Genomic DNA, 17,030 nt, shown 5'->3' with positions numbered 1-17,030 from the left:
TCCAAACCCCCATTGCTGCATGAAGCCTTCCTCTTGGGACATGTTGTAATTCCCGTATTAATGCAGACCAAACAATAAAGAGGCAAGGAAAAACGAGTGTGGGGAGGGGAGCCAAATGTACAATAAGGATGGGACGCACAGGTGCGCAGCACCTGAGCAGGGAAAGCCAAAGCTGGGAGTGAAAGTCGGGGACAAAAGAGACGGAAGAGGGGACTGGGGGGAACGACCAATTTAAAGCCAGGGTGGGGCATGGCGCGCGACCAGACGGAATGGAGGGGCAATGCTGGATCGAAGGTTCTAGTCTCCAAGCAAAGACCCCGTGAGCCTGGTGGTCGCAGAGTAGGCGGTTCTGAACCGCGAAGTTGGACATCCAATAGGCTTTTTCCCACGCACCTCCACTACCACAACAAGCTCTTTGTCAACTTCATACAAAGACTTGGAGGAAGATAAAATAATTTCTCTAGACGCTTCAGCACCATTTGTGGCACGACCACTCTCACACTGGGAGTCTCTGATCGTAAAGGAAGGCCTCCAGGGCAAGGAGAAAAGGTTCTACGTCAGTGTGGAGACGATTTGGTCAATCTCAGTTCCACGAGACCCACAACCTATTTTTAGCTCAGTCAAGGCTCCCATAAAGCCAGACCAAAGGCCTTCAGCTTGAAAGTGTGTCTAATCGATTTCACTCAGCTCACTATGGACACTCAAGCATGTGCGACACGCTGTTCTTTAGATCGGGTAGGTATTCATTTAAAAACATCACAATCCAGGAGGGACGGTCAGAAAATCTTAAGGGGAAGACACAGCCTGTTTAAGAAAACTTTCGAGTACTCTCAAGAGTGTGAAGCAGATGTTTACCTAGTTCTGCGTATGAGGAAAAGTGGATTGATATATACGCTCGCATTACAGTCACCAAACTGGCCCCCTGCAACAGAAAGCTTGGTATGTTTTGACGCGATCAATAATTCATAGTCGCTCTACATCGCCCCTATTCCGTTTTCCTGACAGATAACAGAGCAACACATATCCTAAGCCGATAAAAAATTATGATGGAAGAATTATCCATAAAATATGGGGGCGGACGTCGAAAGGGAAAGCTCCCCAAACTGGCTCGTACCGAAGAATTATCGATGAATCCCATATTGTGAAATGCATAATGGGAGTGGTTTTCCAAAGTTCGTTATTTGAGTCCTGTATCTTACTTCGTGCTTAAAGACGACCAGAGATGGAAAGATTTTACAAGAAGTAGTTACATGTACCCGGATATCAGATATCAATTTTTATTCTGCGCACCCATAACCCTATCTCCATGTAGGGCGGTGACGATGTATATCCCAGGGCACTTTAGATATATCCTGGGACGGGTAAAGATTGCTGATTGGCACTCCGCCCCCGATACAGTACAAACAGAAGAAACCAAGATTGAGGCGTGAAATATGGATGCAATCAGGGAGCATAGGTGCATCAACGTATGCCCCGACACAGTATAGGGCTTGGGAAAACGTTGACTCAGGACTTGAATAGACCCATGAGAGAAGAACCACCCTCCGATGCCGTTAACCAAAGCCATAAAGATATAAGAGGCTGTCAGTCGAGATATATCAGAAAAGACAGCGTTGTAGAGCGAGACGCTGCATAAAACCAAGACTCCAAACCCTCCAATCACCAGCACTCGTTCGCTCTTCTCTCTTGGCCAGGTTATCAAATAAGTGGCACAGACCACCCCGCCCAGTGTGACTCCCAGGAAAATGGAATTGTTGTTCCCGCTATCAGTAGCCTCTAAAAGCAAGACTGATACAGATGTCCCCCATATGTGAAGAATAATTCCAAGGTGGTCCAGCAGGAAGTAGGAAGAAGGGAGGTGCTTTCCCGATCCAGCACGTAGTGACAAAAGGTAGAAGTCCCAAAACAAACGCGATTGGCTAAGAGAGAAACCAAAGCTGTGGCCGTATCGCTTATGGATGAAGGGCACTGAGACATGTGGTAGATAAAGCACAGTAGGATGATACTGCCACATAAATGGAATCTCGGGTCGACAGAGCCGTTGGTGTGGACGAGTGTGCTTCGGGGCTTCGAAAAGCGATAGCTGGTTTCCATGTTGACAAAATATATTGTCAATGAGCACTGCATCAAATATCCCACTTTCCCTGATAAAGCGTTGATTCGTTCACGAGTCTTCTCATGCCCCGTATCCGAATAGGGCTGTTTATAATCAGAGGTATAGGGTGAGCCGAACGGAGTAATGATAGCACCAAAAACAGGGATACCTAAAGCATATCGTGCAGAGTCATCTGTCCAAGTCGTGTACAGTGCTCAATAGCCATCTGGACAGCGGGGAAGGGTAGATGAAGCTTCTACCGGGCCTGGGCACCCATGGTACGTCATAGAATAGCAAGCACCATAGTCAGCTATCCAATTAGCAAGCCTTCATTTTTCTCGTTTGTTTTAATGATGTAGCAGAGCAGGGAAGACAAAGCAGGTGAAATAGAACATAGGAACTGATGAGATGGAGAGGTACATACCAGCGCCTCCAGCATCGCTATCCTGATGCATTATATGGGCCTCAAACGGCGTCACAGTTGGAGAGCCGCAAGCCTTATTGGTGGCGATATCAAACTCCTGAGTCTGCTTTACTCAGTATGCTTACACAGCTAAAAGTGACAAGAATAGTTGCTCACTACTCACAATAATGACTCCTTTGTCAACGGTAAAATGGGGTCTCTCCCAGAGAAAGCAGACATTTGTGGCCCACAAGTGCCGGAATAGGAAATAGTGGTTGTGACGCTAATAAGACGGGTTATCAGTACTCCCTAAGTTCTGCATATCGGGATTGGGTTATTAATTTAACTCACGTGTTTGCATTGTGAGAAGTTGATAGCCCGAAGGTGCTTAGAAACTTTGTTAGTGCGCCCGTCCATCCTTTCCCCAACTGTTGCTAAAGTTAGGCATATGCAGTTTTAAAAGGCAGCAAGTACGCAAAACTGACCCCGGGAATATTGTCACTGCCCCCAATGTTGACCCCTGACGCGTCAGTAACGGAGACGCTCTTTGATATAGAGCCTGTGCCACACAAAGCGCCGCTTTCGTAATGATAGTCCCCATAGACGTTCGGGTTTGTCGACTGAATAACAGCCCTAGACGAGCTTCTCCTGCATTCCGGTATACAGAATGAACTGCTGCCAAACTCACACTCAACATCCGTGGTGTGGGGTAAGATTCTTTTGGCATAACGACTGGGTACAGCAATAGTCATATTATGGTCCGCTGACATTAGGGAATGCCTATATTCGAATCGTAGTGAGTTCAAGTTCCATAAATGTAAGCGCGGTATGCGTTTACCTGTATTTCTCAACGTCTTCAAGCGTGTAAGATAGTTTCCCATCGCTATTGAAAAACTCTGGAGTCGACATCAGATACTTCCTAATCTGCTCTGTTGTGAGTGCAGGTATATCAAAGTCCTGGTATGTCAAGTTTTTGCCATCAACAACGGCATGCTTCTCAACCATAGAAACACCGTTATAGACAGTGCTGTCAGGTTTCCACCGTCCATAATCAAGGGATTTATAAGGAGTAAAAACGGTTTCATTGCTTTCACTGAGAGTCTTGAGGAATAGCGACGGTGCGGTTCTGGCACTTTGCTGGTGTGCAGGGCTAGGATAGCCATGTGCGATGCGAACACCCAAGTGCAGTAGAATAAATAGACTTAGCATTATGGATGCAGTTGAGTTGAGCTGAAAGCAAAGTAGCCTTGGTAAAAATGTTCGGTAGTATGGAGAAGCACTGTTCGAGGATACTACTATTTATACCTAGACAGGGACATGACCAGCTGTATTCGTTCGTATCAGACATCGGAAGATTCGTTTAATCCGGGAAATGAGCCTTATCTCTGACATAGCGCCACACAGGATGCAGATAACTTGTTAGTTCCTGAAGGCGGAAAGTTACACCTGTCAGGAAAATGGAGATAGGCATCGTATTAACTCGTCAGGTACAACTGTGACCAGCCGACATCTGTGGCCATCAAATACCGTCTCTTTGGTTTACGCGTCCTTTTTACGACCTGTTGCCACAGGTAACCTTCGAGACACCTTATTCTCGAGGGTATTTTCAACCCGTCGGCCTTCAGTAGATCGTCCACCAAAACTAACACTCTTTCCAGGTCTCATCGCTGTTTTTCCCTCTTTGATTCAGTTGCTCTGATTGGCATCCAGTGTATTTCTATTGCTATAGTGGCCATTCCTGTTACACCCTCATATCGCTTCCGCGCCGCTTACGGACAGGGTACAATTACGTGGTGACGAAATCCACGACGGAAAAGGATAACACGGCCGAACTGATAACCAGTCCCTATTAAATTCACCAATCTTTCCGGACCCTCGCTACCCCAACTCCTTATATAACTGTTACCCGAACCTGTACCTACCCTGACACTTTCGGTAGGCCGCACGGCCACCTTCCTATCGCTATTATCCCTCTTAATACACTTTGACGGCTGCCTAATAGAGTACCCGATTCGGACCCCTCCGATATTACTGTCTCTTATTTGGGCTGAATTCCAGCCTCGCCAAAGGATATGGAATGTGTCCTGGGTATTATCCTCCTTTGTTGAATGGCTGTCCGACATGAGTATGTCTTTATTTGTGGAAATTCAGGATGTACAACCCAAGACGGCATGGATTTGACCTATTCTAGAGAGGTGGTTTAAGTCTGATCTCTTTCTCATTGAGAAAGAGACCCTATTTAAATGACAGAATTTTACCCGAACTGTACTCTTCATGGAAGGATGTACGCTGACTGATTCATGCCGGATATATCTGGTATACACCATCTATTCATGCAGGAATCTCAACATTATTTGCTCAGGCTCTCGCGTCCCCGGCCAATTACCGCTATTTATTTATATGTATATATATTTTTTTCTTTATTTAACAGTTAATCATTAATGAAGGATTTGAAGAGATGTGGGGTAGACTGAATTTATTCGTTAGTGAAGTGTCTTTCTTTAGTGCTGATAGAAGCTTCCGCTAGTAAAACGTCTTTCCCTAGTGCCGATAGAAGTGGCATGAGCACGGCATTATTGACCACATTGCTTGAAGATAATGACTGGACTAATTGGAGTTCTCGAATTTCCGAGCCGTGTGTGGGGGGAAGATGGGGCAATAAGGTTTTGACTCAAGCCGCCAACCAAACTTCTGTGGTTAGTTAAGGCTTCTTAATCTAGTGATAAGCAAAAAACAAGTTCAAACTTCGGAATTCACCCCCCTATCCCCTCTCCTTATTTTGTTTGCCAGGTGAAGCGGTGGTGGAGCGGTGGTGGAGCGGTGGTGGTCTGGTAGTTTCTTAGAAAGCTCAACTAAAAAAGTTAATCAAATTAATCAATATCTTGAGCCGATCTAGCTTCCTCCACATACAGGTGCTATGAAGGGGTTACTCTCTTGCTTAACCGGCAGAAGAAGTAGGGTAAATGCCACGTGCATGCGGGGCACCGGATACAGCCCGAATAGGGCAGCAGCGCGAGTTTCGGAAATCGGGCCTCCAGTTTCTACCACCCGCATGCGTGCAAGAAGGGAAAGGATGCAAATGCAGCAATCAAAGCCAAACGTGCCCAAAAATGAGAATATGCCTCTCTAGGGACTTCTACTACTACTATCGAGTTGGTATTCCGCAACGCGAATAATATTATCGCGGAAAATGCGCCCAGATGCCGTTAGGAGACGCCTTTCCCAGAATTACAGAGTCGGCTGATAGCCTTGTAGGAGGCACGCGCTAACTGATGTTGGCGTAGTTAATTATTGATGTGGGAAACTCTTGTAGCATGTGTATGATGGTTGTATTACTAGTAGAGTTATGTGGGTCACGACCCAGTATTATAGATACAGGTCTAACCCTAATGCATGAGTAGTGCGTATCAGGGTGACAGGACAATACCATCAGTACAGGGGATCCAACAGAAACATGGCCCACTAGCGTAGACGGATCTGACAGGATTAGGAATTTATGTACTGGCTAGTACTGCACATGTCCAAATAGAACCTGATGATTGATTGGAGGTGTGTAGATCAGTTGAGCGATCTCTCGAGCCTACTGTCCGTGCTCTGGCGTGTTATGACACTGTTGATATCACCAGCTAGGTACCGTGTACACATTTAATTGAACAGTGTTTATGCTCCTAAAGCGAAAGTTGATTGATTCATGTAGATAGATCTATCTCCTCAGTCTAGTTGGGAAACACCCCTGGATCCTACACGCCGGCCCTCGGCGGTCACAACACGGGGGCGGCAGCCTGGTGCAAGAATGCGTTCACCAAGCAAGGGATGATATCCCGGCAGTCGCCAGCAGTAAGTTACCGCTAGCTTGTTCAGATAGAAGGATATATCCCGACAGACACCGTATCCGAATTTAGTCCGAATACCATACAAATACTAGGGGAAATTGGGTGAACGATGAACAAGCCTATCCCAAAAAGGCCATAGCGGTATTTGACCGCTCCTTTAGTTTGTCAGGATCTGCTCGAGATAACGAATGTTGCTACTGTTTCAGTATTGTCCAATAGGCTCCCAGCCTCTCACACAGTTTTTATTTTGTCTCGTAGTGCAGCTTAAAGCAGACCCTGGAGACTTAAGGTCTTATAAAAGCCGCAACACACTACGGATAAAAAAGGTGAAGCACATTATATCCTCCTTCGAACATAAGTTAAGTAGGCTTCTTGCCTTCATTTAGCTGATATCGTCGTCCTCCAGAATGCGTACAATCTCCTATTTCCCACCAGGTGTCCGTCCGAAACAGGCTCTGTTAGCAACCGTCGTCATGTTGAGGCTGGCTATGCACTGCGACGCAGCTGTTCAATGCACTGTTATCAATTCTCCAAATTGCGGCTCAAATCACCATCGCCAGACACATAAACTACCAACCAATGTAGGCTCCACCTACTATGCCGACGGATTCCATGGTGGTACTATGTATGCCAAATTTCAATCGTCAACCGCAGTCAATGGGTAAGACATCATCTGCTATCCAGGTGACAATGAACCTTCCGTTGCTAATATTGTCTATATATAGCAACTCTCGGTACCACGACTTGACGTATAACTTCAATCTTGGCTCTTACGACGGCACATACTGGGTTAGGTTGCCCACCGCAATTGGAGGGGGAACGGAATGTTATGCAGTTTACAAGAACTGCGATGTGACAGTGGATTTCTGGGACATGACGGAGCCAGTGCCATCCTCATACCAGCTGACATGATTGATTTAGCCATAGGGAAAATTGGTTATAGAGAGTTACTATCTTCTCTTTCATGAAGCTATTCATAACCGGCACCGCTTCGCCCATGAAGCGGAGGTGAAAACGTGGCTGGCTGAAAGCCGCACGAGCCTATTGTTATAACGCACCCTCTTTCTTACGTTTCATAAGAGATGCTTCCCCTCATGTTATTCTTGCATTAGTTGAGTTGTCCTCACCGAATCACGGTATATTGAACCTCGATGTCCTCCTGGAGACTCAATGTTAAATAGAGTGTTCCGTGAAAGATTCGTGAGGAATCCTCAAGAAACAGTCTTACCACATTTGAACTTGTTACTTTCTACCTTACCTCACTGACCGGCCTCCTACCCTGCAGTTAGACTTTATCTAACCTGAATACTTGCGTTTTACTGGAAACTATAGATTCGTTGACCGACCTCTACGCTTGGCATCAGTTGTGTTGCGAGCAGGGTGGATGATGGCCACGCTGGACGAGCGCGGTAGGTCGCTCAGCAACATCTTGCTCTCCTTGATCTTCAGGCGAGTTCCATGACGGACCCACCATTGAGTCACCAGGTGGTCATACTCCTCGTCAAGATTGATGGCGGAGATATTCTCGCCGGTATCACCATTGAACAGATCATCCTTCTCAGTGAGGTAAACGATCTTCAATGGTTCCAAAGCGCCGGCTAGCTCACCAGCAGCCACATTGGCATTAACACTGAGCATCTGGCCATCGGGGGTCTCGGCCATGGAAGTCAGGATGGGTAGGCAGCCAGCTGCAATGGCCGACTCACTAGGCTTTTTCTTCACGCCATTGATCGTACTCACCAGGTTATACTTGAGCTTGTCCAGATAATCGGCCAAAACCACACCGGCGGTGATCGGCCGAGCATGGACACCCATACGCTCCGGCTCCTCGACCAACTTTATGTTCTCCTCCGGAATGAGCTTGCGCGCCAGCGACGGGGTCTTGCCATCCGTGACCCGGATCCCATTCTCAAATTGGGGCTCGGCACCGGCGGCTTGTATCGTGCGGTTGAGCTGCGGACCAGCACCGTGGACGACAATCGGGTAAAGACCGACATGGTTCAGGAAAGCGAGGGCCAAGGACAGGGTCTGGAGGTGCTCGGTGATAATCGCACCGCTGGCCTTGATAACGGCGAACTGCTGGGGGGAAACGGAGGAGAAGTGGGACAGGTACTGCTGGGCCTCGCCCTTGGAACCAATGTTGCTCCGCAGATGGACGACGGTGCTCCGGGTCGAGCTCAGGAGAGGGTCGGCGGCGCGCGAGTGTGGTCGGCCCTGGCGCAGGGGAGTCGACACAGCGATCGGAGGGGCTTGGTGGAAGCTAGCGTGGAGTGAAGGGACAGCATCTTGATCACCAACACGCGGCAGCTTTAATTGATAATTAGCAGGTCGCTAGGGGAAACGTCCTCATTTTGTAGAACGGATTGAGAGGAGCAGAGAGAGGGTGTTAGGGAGAAGAGGAGGAGAAGGAGCCGCGCATACACTACTAACCATGGGGACCTGAATATTTTTTTCTGCATAGCTCCGCACCTCGTAATCTAGGCATATCAACTTCAGAAAGTCTGGCCGGGATGAATGCGGGAAGCCGCAGGAATGGATGGTGTATGCATCGCTGCTGAGACATGGGCAGGAGGAGACTATGAACGAGAAACTCCGACAAGGGCTCACAGATTCGTGTCGAGTCAAGAGGCTTTTGGACATGACAGCGACGGGAGCCAATCTGAACCGGGTGGCTGGCAAATTAACGTGGAGGGGTTAGAGGTCACGACATCTAGGCCCCTCAGCAAGCTGCCGTAATTCGCCGTGGCAGGCAGATGTTCACTCACGCAGTGCTTCAGGTCAGGCAGAGACCCTTAGTTATGCTTTTCAATGTCTGGTTTTATTTCCTTTTTGAACATTATATGTATTGAGGGCAAATTAGACGGAGGCGTGGACAGCAATGCAATTGACTGTATGGGTGTTCTGATAGATTTATGCTGATTTATAGATTGTGATTCGATTCTGCACTTTGTTCTATAGTTTCAGTTGGGAGAGTAGTAATAACTTGTACTGTAGCTATGCTTTACTTTCCAATTTGGGCGCTTCTCTTGAAGACTTCCATCGATATAACAGTATTCGAGACCTTGTCCCAATCCGACGAAAAGCATATGAGGGAACTCCTATGTTCGGAAGATTGGGCCATGGTGATTGAATACGTGCTTTGGTGTTTCTGGTTAGTTTGTGCGTTTTATCCTCATCCCAGGGATTGACCATACATATAATATGACACTTCTTGAGTTTTCCGACTGTCTTCAAGCTCGACGACAAACAGCTCCCCGACTACGGGAGCCCGGGTAATGCAAATACCAATGGCAGGATCAAGTGGTACCTTATTACCTTGAGAATCTGCCAATATCAGTTCCGAATTCGCATAGTGTGCTTCAAGTGACCGCCTGCTTATCCTATCCCGTTTTTAGTATTAAATATTTTTTTTACTACCACTTCTATCAAGGGAAAACATACAACAGATCACCTTGCGGAGAGTATGAAGCTATGTCGATGGAGAAACCCGCGCTTAAGATTTGCAAGTTGGGGTTGGGTCGTATGCAACTCCCTGCAGAGGTATTCAACGTCTAGCACCCGCGCGTAAAGTGGGTCTACGAGTGCAGCATTGCTGCTAACATCGACGGGCATGGCGTAAGTTCTTGTCTGCGGGATGATGAGCAATATTGAGGAGGAGTTTCAAGAGGTGCTTGAGGAGAGAAATGGAGAGAACCACGATCTTTCTCAGTTGCTGGACCAGCTCAAAGCCGAGAAAGCGCAAAAGAGTTCGGAATTGCAAATCGCTGTCATGGCAAGGGATACTGCATTAGCCGAGCAGCAGAAGCTCCAGCGTGAGATTTGCCAATTGCAGCTGCAAGTGGAATCCACGAACACCGCTCTGCAAGATCAGGTCCCGTGGAATGATATACAGCTGGTGTTGGATCAGGCACACGCAGAGCTGGTATCCGCAACCACTCGATTCTGGGGTGCAATCGACGTCCTCCAGAACAGACGACTGGCAACGTACTTGCCGGGCTCCGGAATGATCCAGGCAGAATGGCCCGATCAGGGCGGCGCGGGTATGCTTGGCCAGGATATGCTTCCCAGCATCTCCGAATCGAAAAGTAACCATGTCCCAGGTATTCAACCTGAACTACCTACCGCCAACTGAGATGAATCTTTTGTCTGACGATTAGGGTGCGTTAGCCTGAAAAGGTCCTTACTTTCCTGCAGAAGATGGTTTTCGCTGTATCCGACGTGCAGATATTTCTTGAAGAAGCATTTTGCTACGTTCTGATTATATATGTCCTGTGCCAACCCGTGTGTATTGTAAATTCTATCAATTGTCCTAGGTCAGGGCTACGTTCTTTCGTAACTTGAGCACGCGCAAGCACCTCGATACGGTATTCAGCATCAGACCTATCAAGGCCGAGACTCTCAGATACGCTTTAGATGAGAAAAAATACCTTACCAAGTTGGCCTGTGGATTGTTACTCACATGGTCTCTCATGCCGTAAAGGAAAAGCTTCTCTAATGATCCGATTGGAATATCGCTAATATCTGTGTTATGGGTTTCGTGGAGAAGCCCGCGCTTCTCTTGTACATTATAGCCATTATTTCTTCTCGGCGTTCAGTCAAAGCTTGCCGTAGTATTTCTGTCCAATTCAATAACAAATAGCAGTTTCTCGTTGGGTCAGATATCGCAAGTCAATAAATGTGGCACTACTGTGCGTATCAACCGCTAAGGATCGTACTTCAATAGCCGCAACCAATCTTTGATCATTTGTTACATGTGTGCGATTCTTGAGCACTACTGTAGTTTTAGCTTTCTTGAAAATTTCCTCACTTACACAGACCGAGTACAAGCATAGTGGGCCAGGCAATACAAATCAGCTGCAATGATGGAACTAATCAAAGATTTAATCTACTCGGTAAAATGTGGTGGCTCGCGACAATAGCCCGAGGGTTCAAAAAAGCCATCTCGGTACAGTCCATATACCAGTCAAACTTTTCTGTCTGCAGAGCTTAGAAGATCACTGGTAAAATACAAACACCCCATGCAACGACAAACGGTCCATCGCTCGCCATGGCATTAGCTTGGCACTGAGTCAATTGAGGCTTATCCAGTGACCGTCCAATCCGGCGTCAATGATGAGCGTGTTCATATTCTGTTGGTTGAACTGGTGGTCATACCTCAAGACCAATACAGACTGATCTTGCTCTGATATACATAATGTGATACCCAAGTAAACCTCCAGTCGCATCACTGCTGCCGACGCAAGGATCGTCCGATCTTCTGGCCCTCTGTAGCTTTGTTTGAACCCTGCCGTGTCCCCTTTTGGATCTCACTTTCGACGAGTGTCAATCGACCAAAAATGTCGGCCAGATCATTGCGTATCGATTCATTCCAGGTGGTTTGGTCCTGCGATGAGCGCTCAATAGACCTGCGGAGACAGTTAGCGCTTTACATTGTCACTCAAGATGGACCACAACTGACCGCATCCGGTTATCTAGTCTAGATGTTGTTAGCAGGCCAATCATGATTATGTGCTTGATGGGATTTTACTTACTCCGTCAGGCATTCCAGAGCAACCGAATTGCCATCTCCGGAAAGCTGAGTCTGCCCGCGTGGTTCCAAGTCCCTTCGGTGTCCAAACACAGTCTTTCGCTGTCGTACAGCTTCTTGCTCACTCTCATCGGCCGAGGTGCTATTTTCCTGGTCGACAAAGTCATGTTCCTCCTGAAAGGATGAATCATCCTCTGTGGTATCGCCTGTAGCGGATCTGGATGGACTACCAGTATCCTCAGACTCAGAGGACGACAAGGACAATGCACGTTGCAGTCGGCTTCGAAAGTTGTGTCGTCGAGGAGTGTGCGAGACTTTGCGAATTCCGCCCATACTTGGGTCTGAGTTACGCTGGGGTGAGGAGTGGTCCTACTTCTGGTTTTCTGTGATAGGAGGAGGCGCTCGGGTTTTATAGCATGTTGCATCGCGGGATCCGGATTGACTGTTTGCTCGCTCACAATTGAGGAGAGGACCGTAAGTGCACGCATTTTTCATTCCTACTTTCTACCCGTAGATATTCTATTGCTGAATCTGCACATTTTTTAACAATGACTCACTAAGAGGCGGATCAGACAATAGAATTTACCAAATGGTGAAACAACGAGAAATTGTCAACAAGAACGGACTCTTGTGGCCGCGTTCAACGTTGTTGATTCTCAACGATGTGCGTTGCATCAAAAATGAGGGCTCGTTTGGGTCTCATAAACACATAAAAGTCGGTTTTATCTGCCACACTTCAATCTTTTAAACTCAACAACCTACATCTACAAGTTCACTTTCTGCAGTTTTCTTCACCTGTTCTGACCACTTCTGCCAACTACCCAAGCATAACCATGTCCCCACGTAACGCATGCGGCTGGCCAGAATGAGAGGAGAAAAACCTTCTTCCATGGTTGGATGCCCATCCGCAGCTGTCGTGGAAAGCTCTCTCCGACGCATATTATGAAGAATACCAGGTGCATCGAAGCGTTGAATCTTTACGAGGGAAAAAGTACCATATTCTGCGGAAGCAGAGTGGCACTGGCACCAAAGCTCCCCAAAAGTCAGGCAAACCAAAGCGAGCCGTTCCCGTACGATGCTCGGTGGTCGATAGCGCTTCACAGTCGAGTCTTTCAGCCAAGACCCCTGCCCAAAGGAACATCGACAAATGGTTCCAAACGATTCTAGCGGTCGACCCTAACCAGCCTGATGACAGCAAAAGGCCAACTCAAACGAACCCAATTCCAGGTACGAAATACTTAATCGTCTCATATTACATGCTGATGCTTTGCCACAGACCGCTTGACGCCAGCACCGCTTCCGTGCCGGCCTAAAAGAACACGGTCGTCATCCTGGAGGTGGGACTATGTGCATCGTGTCTGTGCTGCTAGGAAGCTGAGATACCGGCGAACAGAGCGTGTACTTTAGCAGCATTCATCGGCTGGATCGCTACATAGCGATGTCCAAGGAACAGTGGCCAACTACCACGATACACTAGTCCAAGTAAATGTTACTATAATAAAGGCGGTGATCAGCAATGAAGCCTCAGCATGAGGAATATAAGCGTAGTTGTATATCATTTCATGTATTCCGTAGAGGAAGTAGCAATCGCCCTTCTTAGGAATGACAACAATATAGAGGATGTCCCAAAGTCAAAGGACTCGAGCACGATGGTGGTGCCCTTGGATCAGGCCCGCCTACACATTTTCATCCTTGTCATGCAAAACCAGGAGGATTTCATCGGAGTGTTATGTGGCCCGGTAAATACTGCGGACAGCATATAAGGATTTACGATACTATGAGTGTTCCCATGGGGAGACAGGACATGGTAGCAAGGGGGCTCTAGGAAAATGGAAATACGGCATTCTTGTTGGCTCAAGGTAATACGACTGCTTGGATTTGATAGGGTCGATGGTCGAAAGCAGGGTAATCTTTGGGGTGAAGCGTACGATTTGTTTTGAACTACACCCAAGTCAGGAGGAAATTAGTTAGACAGAGACCGTGGAATCACGAGCGCAGCTGACGATCATCAGCGGAACCGCAAATCATTTCCACCACTTAGTCTGGACGACCCATGGAATCGCCTGCTCGGTGAGAGAATGCGGTGGTCATGAAGGATTCAGGCCCGGGCTATTGCCTCACTTGCTTTCTAGGTTGCTCGTGATTAAGCCCTACAGCCCAAAAGAGAAGCCCAGAGAATTGGGGCAGAATCACGAGAGTTTCGACCTGTTCATGTATGGGGTATTGGAACAGACCAGCAGTGTACTAGAAAGATTCTCTCTCGCTACAGTCGTAATCAAGATGCGGAGGGTAATTGAGATAAAGTTTAGGGGCCGCAGGAGGGCCGGCCCACAACCTCAACCCATTTCCGGCAGCCAATCGGTTCTTCGGTTTTAGTGCAAAAACCGGAGATATTTTTACATAAGCTCATGAGATCTGTCCATGATCGGATAAGTTTCCACAAGCTATCCGCTAGGGATATGGGACTGACGATTGAGGGGGTTGTGTCGGATTCAGAGAGTACAACCACTACGGGAAAGCTTTATGCAGGACAGAAGACAGAGCTTCTAGAACATTCGACAGACCTGATAGACAAGGAGCAACTTGCCACTTGACAGGAGAATTATTCTCCTGTGACAGGAACCAGGAAAGCATAACCACGGATCGGGATTTAGGCTACCATTCTGTTGCCAAAATTCCGCCGATATTCCAAATACCTCACCTGCCTGGACCGTACCTCGGCCGTACCCTCTACGCAACAAAGTCCTTTTCCATCGGACACTGACGGCCGTCAAGTTTGGGCTTGTGGATCGGTCTGGACCTTTGCAAATCCTTCACTTCTTCTCCGGGCCATAAATAGAACCTCCTTGATCTAGTGTCCGGTGGGTCGTCGCTGGGATCTGCATCGCAGAACCGTACCTGCGTCTGTCTAAATTCGCGCATTGTGTTTGATTGGTCCGTCGGGCGCTATTTGTATCCAGAGTCTCATCAATGTGATAGTAGCGTTGCAATCTTGCGAGGGGGTGGCGATCACGCGAACCTAGCTCGTGGGCCTGGTTGCACATTTCACATGGTTGTCCTAGGCTCGGTTTCCTATGGAAACTTTTCAATAAGCTCTGGACTTTGTTTATGCCCTCCAAAGAAGGACAATCCTCATCCTGAGCTTGAGAGTATGTCAATATCTGTGCGGTAAGGGAGTAAAGATTCTAGTAAAAGCAACATTAGCTGGCTGCGAGTAGACAGGGAAGAAATAACATTCAGCGGCGCGGGGCCAAGGATGAACAGGATTGATTCGAGCGAGACCAAAGGATCCTCCGGCCAACCGCAGGTACAGTCCAGCGTTTCTGTCAACCAGAAATTTTCCAACCTATTATTTTGGCATCTGTTGAAGCACATCAACCCTCATGAAAGAGACGGTGACCGTGGCTAAACGGGCAGATGTAGGGTGCCACCGCTTGAGCGATTTAATTGCAAACTCAACAATATGTAGGAATCACATTTTTGCGGCGTTGCTTTCTTTCAGCAGTTGATGAAAGTGGTTCACCATACTCAACGCAAGCCTTGAGAGAAATGATCCCATGTCGAAACATGAATCTGCAGGCCACAAGGTGTCCAGACACCGTTTCAACGTCGTTCGACTTGCTTCAGCGCCAACCAGGACAGTGATTCTCGCTACCCTCGGCGCAATGGTTCCATGGTAGAGACTTGACCGAAAAATTATAAAAGGGGTCGGATTCCCAGCACAAAATTCTCAGGACTTCCATCCTCACACTTTGGTCCTCACTCTTTGATGCATCGTAGTGTCCCTCTCTTGCCTGCGGGCTCGAGAGTTTCCGTGACCACGGCTGTCGCTGCCACGAGCCCAGCGATGTAAGACTGTGCTCCCTCGCTGCCATGAGCCCCGCGAGCGTAAAAAGGTGCTTCGCAGGATAGGTCTGCGTGAACAACAATCCTCGCAGGGAGGTGCTGCGTCAACAAGACTACCTCGCAGGATAGGTCTGCGTCAACAATAATCCTCGCAGGGAGGTGCTGCGAAAACAAGACTACCTCGCAGGATAGGTCTGCGTCAACAATAATCCTCGCAGGGGGGTGCTGCGAAAACAAGACTACCCCGCAGGATAGGTCTGCGTGAACAACAATCCTCGCAGGGGGGTGCTGCGAAAACAAGACTACCCCGCAGGATAGGTCTGCGTGAATAATAATCCTCGCAGGGAGGTGCTGCGTCAACAAGACTACCTCGCAGGGGGGCGCTGTGATGACAAGTGAGACCCGCAGGAGACCGCTGCGTTAACAAGTTCTCTGCAGGAGACCGCTGCATTACCAAGTTCTCCGCAGCCTAGGTCCTGTGTCAACAAAGCGCCTCGCAGGGACATCTGCGACACCAAGAGTCTCCGCAGGATGGGCTCTGCGTCAACAAGTGTGCTTCGCAGGATGGGCTCTGCGTGATCAAGTGTGCTTCGCAGGATGGGCTCTGCGTCAACAAGTGTGCTTCGCAGGATGGGCTCTGCGTGATCAAGTGTGCTTCGCAGGATGGGCTCTGCGTGATCAAGTGTGCTTCGCAGGATGGGCTCTGCGTGATCAAGTGTGCTTCGCAGGATGGGCTCTGCGTGATCAAGTGTGCTTCGCAGGATGGGCTCTGCGTCAACAAGTGTGCTTCGCAGGATGGGCTCTGCGTGATCAAGTGTGCTTCGCAGGATGGGCTCTGCGTGATCAAGTGTGCTTCGCAGGATGGGCTCTGCGTCAACAAGTGTGCCTCGCAGGATGGGCTCTGCGTCAACAAGTGTGCTTCGCAGGATGGGCTCTGCGTCAACAAGTGTGCTTCGCAGGATGGGCTCTGCGTGATCAAGTGTGCCTCGCAGGATGGGCTCTGCGTCAACAAGTGTGCTTCGCAGGATGGGCTCTGCGTGATCAAGTGTGCTTCGCAGGATGGGCTCTGCGTGATCAAGTGTGCTTCGCAGGATGGGCTCTGCGTGATCAAGTGTGCCTCGCAGGATGGGCTCTGCGTCAACAAGTGTGCCTCGCAGGATGGGCTCTGCGAAACCAAGAACTCCAGACCTTCCGTGACCACGGCTGTCGCTGCCACGAGCCCAGCGATGTAAGATTTGCGCTCCCTCACAGCCAATGAGCCCTGTGTATGTAAAAATGTGCTCCCTCACAGCCAATGAGCCCTGTGTATGTAAAAATGTGCTCCCT

General features: G+C 48.4%; 3 protein-coding genes across 3 annotated transcripts; 1 reads left to right on the top strand and 2 right to left on the bottom strand.

The window, feature by feature from the left end:
- Positions 1-2,442: 2,442 nt before the first annotated feature.
- N7446_014171 (uncharacterized protein) lies at positions 2,443-3,707 on the bottom strand (the record flags this gene model as incomplete). Its single annotated transcript, XM_058522910.1, has 5 exons — positions 2,443-2,622; positions 2,683-2,781; positions 2,850-2,926; positions 3,187-3,278; positions 3,337-3,707. The coding sequence occupies 5 exons, from the start codon at positions 3,705-3,707 to the stop codon at positions 2,443-2,445; spliced, it is 819 nt and encodes a 272-aa protein (XP_058364786.1).
- Positions 3,708-6,738: 3,031 nt separating this feature from the next.
- On the top strand, positions 6,739-7,243 carry N7446_014170 (uncharacterized protein; the record flags this gene model as incomplete). The annotated part of the gene is made up of 2 exons (XM_058522909.1): positions 6,739-6,992; positions 7,057-7,243. 2 exons carry the CDS (start codon positions 6,739-6,741, stop codon positions 7,241-7,243), a joined length of 441 nt encoding a protein of 146 aa, XP_058364785.1.
- A 414-nt stretch (positions 7,244-7,657) lies between these two features.
- On the bottom strand, positions 7,658-8,764 carry N7446_014169 (protein arg-6 mitochondrial; the record flags this gene model as incomplete). Its single annotated transcript, XM_058522908.1, has 2 exons — positions 7,658-8,638; positions 8,762-8,764. The coding sequence occupies 2 exons, from the start codon at positions 8,762-8,764 to the stop codon at positions 7,658-7,660; spliced, it is 984 nt and encodes a 327-aa protein (XP_058364784.1).
- Between the last annotated feature and the right edge of the window lie 8,266 nt (positions 8,765-17,030).

This window comes from Penicillium canescens, assembly GCF_028828765.1.
Source record: "Penicillium canescens strain IBT 15451 chromosome Unknown utg000014l_segment0_segment0, whole genome shotgun sequence".
Classification (NCBI taxonomy): domain Eukaryota; kingdom Fungi; phylum Ascomycota; class Eurotiomycetes; order Eurotiales; family Aspergillaceae; genus Penicillium; species Penicillium canescens.
Note: the sequence above shows the minus strand (reverse complement) of the source record. Positions and strands in the feature narration are given on the sequence as shown.